Raw genomic sequence first — 9,011 nt, 5'->3', positions numbered from 1 at the left:
TTTAATAGGAATGCAATTTGAATAGCTGCTAAATTCAAAAGTTATGAAAAAAGAAAGCTCCCTCTCATTCCTGTACCCATCTACCCATTTCCCCTTCCTGGAGGCAACCCTTATCACTAATCTTGCATGTTCTGGAGATTTGTGTGTGCAGCCTATATACCTGTGCGGTAGTTTATAAACAGGGCTCATTTGATAGGAATTTGCCTACAAGCACAGGAACATTTTTCTTTCTTTCCTTCTCTCTCCCTCCCTGTCTTTCTTTCTTTCTTTCTTTCTTTCTTTCTTTCTTTCTTTCTTTCTCTCTTTCTCTCTTTCTCTCTTTCTTGTTTTTATTTTTGAGAGAGAGCCAGAGTGCAAGCCAGAGATGGACAGAGAGAAAGACACACAGACACAGAATCTGAAGCAGGCTCCAGGCTCTGAACTGTAAGCACAGAGCCCGACATAGGGCTTGAACTCACAAAGCATGAGATCATGACCTGATTCAAAGGCCGATGCTTAACTGACTGAGCCACCCACATGCCACCAGGAGCATTTTTCTATACTTCTTTGGTTAATTATAGGCACCCCGTTGTTCAAGGAGGATGACACATACTACTGTTACCACTTAGGGGGATATCCAGTAGGATATGTCGGGGTTCAGCTTACTAGCAGAGTCTGTGTAATCTCCAAAGAGAGAGTGCTTTAGACTGTCTTTGATTAGACTGGACTCACCATGGCCAGTAGGCTATCTGGTAAATCGTGATCTCACTCCCGTCACACTCCCACAACACGGCAAGCAGCATCCAAACCTTTGTGCAGTGGTAGAAATTGCTTGGTGAGGGAAGTGGGTTTTTTAGAAAGAGGGCACCTCCTCTGGGTGGCGCAGTCGGTTAAGCGTCCGACTTCAGCCAGGTCACGATCTCGCGGTCCGTGAGTTCGAGCCCCGTGTCGGGCTCTGGGCTGATGGCCCAGAGCCTGGAGCCTGTTTCCGATTCTGTGTCTCCCTCTCTCTCTGCCCCTCCCCTGCTTGTGTGCTCTCTCTCTCTCTCTCTCTCAAAAATAAAAAAAAAATAGGGGCGCCTGGGTGGCGCAGTCGGTGAAGCGTCCGACTTCAGCCAGGTCACGATCTCGCGGTCCGTGAGTTCGAGCCCCGCGTCGGGCTCTGGGCTGATGGCTCGGAGCCTGGAGCCTGTTTCCGATTCTGTGTCTCCCTCTCTCTCTGCCCCTCCCCCGTTCATGCTCTGTCTCTCTCTGTCCCAAAAATAAATAAAAAACGTTGAAAAAAAAATTTTTAAAAAAAGTGGTGAAAACAGATTTTAATTAGTCACTACTGACAGTAGGAGAAAGAGCTCAGCCCCGTTCCAGTTTGTGAGAAATGATTCGGATGTTTTAAAGGGAGACCAGGAAGGGAGAGCAGAGCAGGGACTCTGTAGGGCCAGAGAAGAATTACAAAGGATTGGTCCGTGCAAATGCAGTACCAGCCAGCCGTGTTTGCTGCTAGCAGTTATCAAAGTTAGGATTCTGTCCTACTGTGGAGACTGGGACAGAGGCCCCATCCTTCCCGATGACTACATTCCAAAGGAATGGCTCTTAGGTCCTTGAGAGCAACACTTCTGAGCAGCAAGAGATACATAGTCACAACTGTAGTTCCCTTTCAATAAATACTTTAAGAAGGGGAGGTAGGGGTCTGTTGACAGGTGTTGCTGGGACAAATGGCACACTTTCCTGGCAGCATTTTTAGTTTTCTCAGGCAGGCTTTTAATGGGGGTGCTGGGGACATCCTGGCTTTATGCTGCTGGAAGCCATAGAAGAGTTTGGTCAGATTTTTTAGTGCAGGGTTTAGGTGGAGTTATGTGCCAGGAACAGGCACTGTTATCCCCATTTTACAGGTGGGGAGCCTAAGCACAGAAATGAATAACTCACCCAGGATCATACTGCTAATAAGTGGTAGAGCGGAGATTTGAGTGGACAACCGGGACCCCTGAACACTGTGTTACACTGTCGCTTAGCAGTGACAGAGGCTCCGGGGAGGCCATGTAATCCTGGTCCTCAAAGAGCGCGTAGTCCAGTGGAAGGGACCAGATGCTGGAAACAGATCACTGTAATTTGTGCAGTTTTAAAAATACCCATTCAGCTGTCCTCTGCCTGTCTGTTGAGGACACCAAAAGCTTTCTCTCTCACCTGGTTTCTTCTCCTTTTAGCCACTTCACACTGTCGCCCGCCAGCCAGGCACCGCAACTCCGTACCTCGCCACGACCTCACACACGTTCTGTCCTAAATCCTACCCACTACCGTCTCGTCCTGACCTTCTTCTGACGTTTGGAGTCAGCCCGGTGTCCGAGTGCCATCACTAGCCTGAGACTCTGCCGTGTTAGTGAGTGGCCTGTGTTTCCTCTTTCCCTCACGTCTGGGGAGTCACCAGGCCCTCCTGATCGTACTAGAACTTTCCCCGTGTCCTCCCCTGTCCCTGTTTCCTTTCTTCTTTCTTCCCTCCTTTCCTTTCTTCTTCTTCTTTCCTTTCTTCTTCCTCCACCCCGATCCTCCTGTCGGTTTCCACCTGGTGGGCTGGATTATTGAAGGTCCTCTTGCCTCCCCCTCCCCTATTGCGCTGTGCAGCGCGCCTGTTGTCGCGGCCTTCCCTCTCTCACGCGCACTCTGTGTGCCAGGTAAGCTCCTTCCTGGCTGTTGTTTCAGCTGACTTAGCATTTTCTCTCTAGACGTAAAGATGGCTAATTAGAGTTTGGGCTGTTTGTGAGCTGTTTTGGAGTATGATTTTATTTAACTTCCTACATTTATGTTGTTTGCTAACTTTGGAGGCTTTCAAGTGGGTGACGAGTGGGATCAGCGGATCAGCCAGCATTCCCTGCTCTAAAATCTTGCCTACCTCTCACTGTCTTTGCCAGACGCATCCAATTCTGTGTTGAGCTTCTGTTGTCTCGCTCGATACCCTCCTTCCGAATGGCTCTGTGTTCCTCCTGTCCTTCAGCGCTCAGCTCAAGTCGGCTTCTGATTTGAAGTTCCCCCAGATTTTTCCAGTTAACGTCAATCTTATTTTTCTTCTAATTCACGGCACATCTGAAGACTGTACGGCTACCAATTGTAGAAAGATGTGTCATTCTTCCATTGCTTAGCGTCTGTGTGTTTTCCTCAGCTACGTGTAAGCTGCCTGTTACAGTTGTGGGCTGCACGCGCGGAGACCATCCGTAGGCACGTGTGTATTTGCCCATCATCATCCGTTTATCCCTTCCACACATTTTCCTTGAGCACCTGCTCTCTTGGGGTTTACCTCCTGAGGGGGGAATTAAGCCAACAAAGGAATCATCACAACTTATGTTAAATTCTGTGACTCAAATAAGTAGGCTACTGTAATAAAGCATGACGTAGGGTCCTGATTTGGGTCGTGTGAAGGCCTTTTTGGGAAAGTGCTCGGTAACGACTTGCTGACTGGCATATTTTAGTAGAAGGCAAACACAGTTCTAGGGGTTCTTATGTCTGTATTTAAAAATTATAGAATTATATAACATGTACTACTTAAAAATAAAATATACCTGAACCTCCATGTAACTTAAGAAAGACCTTGATGCTTTGTATGTGCCTTTTATATCACCTTCCTCTCCTCCCCCGCAGGAATAACTTTTCTCCTGCATTTTCTGTTTATTATTTCTTTGCTTTTCCTTGCATTTTGCTATGTATGTATTTCTAAACAATATGTGGCTTACTTTTGGATTTTGAAGGTATGTCAGTAGAATCGTACTATATATTCTGTGAATTTTTTTGTTTCGTTTGTTTCTTTTTTTTTTTTTTCTTCTCTCCTAACATTACGTTTGTGAAATTTGTCTGTGGCACATTTTACCTAGGCCTTCATAAGTAAGGGGATATATACCTGTGGGTGATAGAGTGCATTTAATAGAGCTAAAGCATTGGAAAGTTTTGTAGAACCTCCAGAGATACTCTTAGATGTTCTTGCTTCTTTGTTACCTTCTTAAATATTTCTTTGTTGTCCAGGCATCTGTTTGTTTTCACTTCTCTTGGTTGGTGAAAAGTAAAGTAAACATTTTTAAAAATTGTCACATGGAAGTATCTATAAACTATAGAATATACTAATAGCATCATTAGAATTCCCTTTGGGATTCTTAAGGTTGACATTTTGTATCTTTTTTTTTTTTTTTTTTTTTTTTTAGTACTGCCATGGACAGCAACCATCAAAGTAATTACAAACTGAATAAAACTGAGAAGAAGTTCTTAAGGAAACAGATTAAAGCCAGACATACTTTGCTGAGACATGAAGGCATTGAGACTGTATCGTATGCCACCCAGGTGACCTAAAACTATGATTTGAATGTAAACGTATTGCCATGTTATTGTTACAGTAATATTCATTAGTAATTGCTCAGAGAAGGTGGCTATGATTGTTCAGTCATGTGATACATCTCTACCAAATGTGCATACGGTAGTACCTGCTAACCCTGGATTTGGGGACGTACTTTGAATTTCCATTGATTGTGTTGGTTGAATTATGGGTGCATATTAATGATACACTGTATATATACACTGTATAACTGTTTATGGTTTACAGAGTGTCATTACATTCATTATTATATTTAATTCCTTAAGAATTCTTACATGATAGTTGAGAAAACTAAGGTTCTGAGAGGTTGTGATGCATCCTTTGATACAGTGTGGCTGAACAGGAAACTAGAGCTCGGTCTTTTGTAGCCTAATTCAGTCTTCTCCCCTCTATGCCTGACTTCAGTTTTGTTATAAAGTATTTTGATCATATGCTATAAAACATTTTTAACTTATTAGACCTTATTTACAAAGCCTTTTCATTTTCCGATGACCGTAATTCAATCGTATCCATATCCATGTATATATGGGACTATGAGACGTCTTGGACTGTGGGTTAAGAAGAACTTACTTTAACTCTTAGCTTCTCCGCTTACTTGGACACGGGCAGTGCCTCTGATCTCAGCTCTCTTCATTTGTAAAGACCTGTTCCTGCATCCTTTTTATTCTGTTGGATTGTTAGATGCTAAAGGGAACATGTATGTGATGGTACTTACTAGTCATTAAAATTCCATGTGAATATCAAGTATCTTTTCTGGTTGTAAAGAGTAGGAAGGAAGCTCAGCCATCATGTAACTGAAAGCAGGAGAGAGACATGTCTTTGAGAAGATGAAGCTGGGATTAAAACTTGGGTTTCTTGACTCTCGGACCAGTTCTTCTCCCTTACGTCATGATCACGCTGTGTCCTGTGACGAGTTAAGGTTGACAAATGAGTGCTCTGTTGAGGGGGATTTAAATGAGCGAGGAAAAGGCCCATACTTAGATTTCATTAAGCACCATATCAATGACTTCAGAGAATTAAACTAAAATCCTGTAAAGAGGATAAAATACATAACATTACAAGTGGTTTGCCTGCACACACTTTACTGTTTGTGCCAAGAGCCACCGAGGCTGTGGGACGCTCAGAAGATGAAGCTGGCTTGCTCTCGTCTCATCGCCTCCCAAGTGCAACTTGCTTTCTTTTCCTTCCGGGGTCGTGAAGAGAAGTGGTAAGGAAAGAAATGGGTTAAGTTTCTTTCCTGCCTTGGAGGCTTGTTTCTGGTAGATCTGTTTTCTTAGGATTTCTAGAAGCTTTAATCCCACATTTATGGCTTCCAAAATGTGTTCTTATTTGGGCTTGCTTATTTTTTCTCCACAATATTTTTTATTTTTATTTTTTAAATATTTATTTATTTTTGGGAGACAGACAGAGTGCAAGCAGGGGAGGGGCAGAGAGAGAGGGAGACACAGAATCTGAAGCAGGCTCCAGGCTCCGAGCTGTCAGCACAGGGCCCAACGCAGGGCTCGAACTCACGGACTGCGAGATCATGACCTGAGCCAAAGTTGGTTGCTTAACCGACTGAGCCACCCAGGCGCCCCAGAAGAATGTTTTTTAAGGGGTGCTGTGATTATAAGAGGTGCTGGGCCATAAGCATCAGAATAAAAACAGGAAGCTTCTCCCCTCCCCCACACTCCCACCCCTCAAGCAAATCCCTGAAATAAAGTTTAACGCAGGACTGCAAATAACAGGCAGGAATCATGAAGCTTACTAAGGAAAAAGTTTTAATTGTAAAATGGCTGAATTACTCAGACACAGAGGAAAATTTTCCTGTTTCTGTTCAGTAGAAGCTGTGGTTGATTTTTCCTTGAGTCAGTACCTTTACTTCAGTTTTTAGTAGACATTGTAGCATGGTTATGTCAAAAGTGTGGATTCTGGAAAATGACAGAAGTAGGTTGGAAACACAGCTCCCCCTAATCACTATCTTAACCTAGTTTTTCATCTCTTCAATTTCTTCCTTTGTGAAGCGGGGTTAACATTAACCACCTTGTAGGCTTGTTGTGAAGCTTATGTTAACGAGGATTAAGTCGGTAAAAGCATCCCTGGTGTAAGGTCTGGCAAAAAGTATTATGTAACTTCTTATTCCTTCTCTACCTCCTTTCTGTTTCATTGTGTTAAACTTATAAACAGTAATAAATGTTATTTTAATTTGTGTGGCCATTAAAAAAGGAATATTTTGCTGAAAGGGCTATTTACAAATCATCTATTATTTACACATAGGTGTACTTTTTAATCCTCAGTGTTTAATAAATTGTTTTACATACTGTGTATGAAATTAGAAAACCAAATAACCGCCATAAGGAGACCTTTTTTTCCATCTTAATTACACCTTTGTAGAAATCTTGTAGAAATCTTGTAGAAATTTAAAAATAGCCTTATTTTTATTTGAAAATAAAATTTCAAATCTTATTTGAAAATAAATGGGTTGATACTAATTGCTCCTGTTTTTTTGTTTTTGTTTTTGTTTGTGTGTGTGTGTGTGTGTTTCAAAGAGCCTGGTTGTGGCCAATGGTGGATTGGGTAATGGTGTGAGTAGGAACCAGCTACTCCCAGTGTTAGAGAAGTGTGGACCAGTAGATGCTCTCTTAATGCCTCCTAACAAGCCCTACTCGTTTGTGAGCTACAAAACTGCAGAAGAATCCAAGAAAGCCTACGTCACCCTCAACGGAAAAGAAATAGTGGATGATTTAGGACAAAAGATCATTCTGTACTTCAATTTTGTGGAAAAAGGTATTAGCATATGGGCATCTTTTAAAACATAGTTGTTGCTTTTGGGTGAGTTTTCTTTTCATACCTAAGTGAGGAGGTGTGGTTTTTGTGAAGCCGAACAGGACATCAGTTAAGTGCCCCCTCTTTCTTTTCAAACCCTCTTTACGCACCTAGTTTGTTCCAGGCATGGGGTAAGTAGCTGAAGGGACGTGAATTAGACATAGCCTCCCTTTAAGGAGCTGGGCCTACCAGCCCAACAGTGTGTGAATTGTGTATGTCACGTACTTTGGAATCCTGCTGTGTTTTTCAAAATTTAATGGTGAGGATTCAGATTACCAGTTTTGCAATCTACCCAGAAGCTTTCAGTTTATCACTTTAGAATTAATTGTGATCCAGATGACTGTGTGCCAGACTTCCATTTACGGAGGCTACCCGTTAGCCGCCAGACCCCTAAAGCTTTATAGTGGCAGCGTCCAGTAGAACTCGCTGTGATGATGCAAATGTTCAGACGTTCATAGTGGCACTGTCCAACATGATTGTGGGATTGAGGAACTGATTTTTTAATTTAATTTTATTTAAGGTAACTAATTTAAATGAAAGCTTTATAGGCTGATTTACAAAACTGCTAGGGAGATTATTATGTCTCTTCACCCTTGTCCCATGGAAATGAGATGAACTTTGACTTAGACATCTGATCTGTTAAATTCACTTGCCACCTTTTTTTTTTTTTTTAAGTTTATTTATTTATTTTGAGAGAGGGAGAGAGTACAAGCAGGGGAGGGCCAGAGAGAGACGGAGAGAGAGAGAATCCCAAGCAGGCTTCACACTGCAGCGAGGAGCCCGATGTGGGGCTCGATCTCATGAACCATGAGATCATGACCTGAGCTGAAACCAAGAATTGGACACTTACGTTATTGAGCCACCCATGTGCCCCTAACTTGTCACCTCTTCAGACAATGTCATGTTTTGTTCAGGTATCCTGGGGACTGGTAGGTGAGCATAATCTGACCAAATTTATGTGTTGGTAAAGTAAGACTCAAAGGAAACTTTTTAAAACTTTTTGAAGATCTATTCTAGGTGTTATAATTTTCAGTATCTGTATGTGTTTAATTTAAAATCTGGCTTAAGCTTCGCAGATTAAAAAAAAAACATATCTAGTATGTGTTTATGATTGGCTTTTGAAAACTGAATGGTTTGGGAGTAAGTTTTAATTAGAAAATACTGTCTTTGGGTTTTCTCCTAGTCAGTATGTTGAACACCCTGTAAGAAATTGCCCAAAGTGAGTTCTAGAGTGTTCTTTATTTGAAATCCCGTGTTAGATACAGATGTACTTTCAAGACTGTTGTTATCATGTTTATAACCTTGGAAAAAATTCTTTTTAAAACATTTTTTTTTAAGTTTGTTTATTTTGAGAGAGTATGAGCAGGAGAGGGGCAGAGGGGGAGAGGAGAGAGAGAATGCCAAGCAGGCTACATGCTGTCAGCGGAGAGCCTGATGTGGGGCTTGAACTCGTGAACTGTGAGATCATGACCTGAACCCAAATGAAGAGTTGGGCACTTAACCGAATGAGCCACCCAGGTGCCCCCACCTTGGAGATAATTCTTGGTAGAAATGAATAGACAATAGAGTTGTGTCACAGATGTTCTGATAATCACCACCAGAGAGCCACTGAGTAACAAATACAAGGGGTATTTTTAATCTTTTTTTAAATCTATTTTTAGAAAACTAAGTATGAATTTCTTATACTATAAATTGCCTATCTTTAAGGAATTTTCCCCAAGTGTTTCTTACATAATTTAAACAAATAATATAATGCCTGGCATACGTTAAACACTTTGGTAAATATTTATCAGGTTATTCACTATTTGTATTTCTGAAATAGTAATAAAATCTAGTAGACATTTATATTATTATTGTTGTGAATTTTTTTATTACATGA

At 41.7% G+C, this 9,011-nt stretch overlaps 1 protein-coding gene across 1 annotated transcript in view; it reads left to right on the top strand.

Moving 5' to 3' along the window:
• Positions 1-1,279: 1,279 nt before the first annotated feature.
• ALKBH8 (alkB homolog 8, tRNA methyltransferase) overlaps positions 1,280-9,011 on the top strand; it is a 57,560-nt gene continuing 49,828 nt past the window's right edge. Inside the window, exons 1-3 of the mRNA XM_047071377.1 lie at positions 1,280-2,353; positions 4,161-4,296; positions 6,856-7,093. Coding sequence (XP_046927333.1) covers positions 4,168-4,296; positions 6,856-7,093 — 367 coding nt within the window. The 5' untranslated portion in view covers positions 1,280-2,353; positions 4,161-4,167. The remainder of the gene's footprint in view (positions 2,354-4,160; positions 4,297-6,855; positions 7,094-9,011) is intronic.

The sequence above is a fragment of the Lynx rufus genome, unplaced genomic scaffold (assembly GCF_022079265.1).
Source record: "Lynx rufus isolate CCGP_SWC_20201006 ecotype Redwood Valley unplaced genomic scaffold, mLynRuf1.p SCAF_9, whole genome shotgun sequence".
Classification (NCBI taxonomy): Eukaryota; Metazoa; Chordata; class Mammalia; order Carnivora; family Felidae; genus Lynx; species Lynx rufus.
Note: the sequence above shows the minus strand (reverse complement) of the source record. Positions and strands in the feature narration are given on the sequence as shown.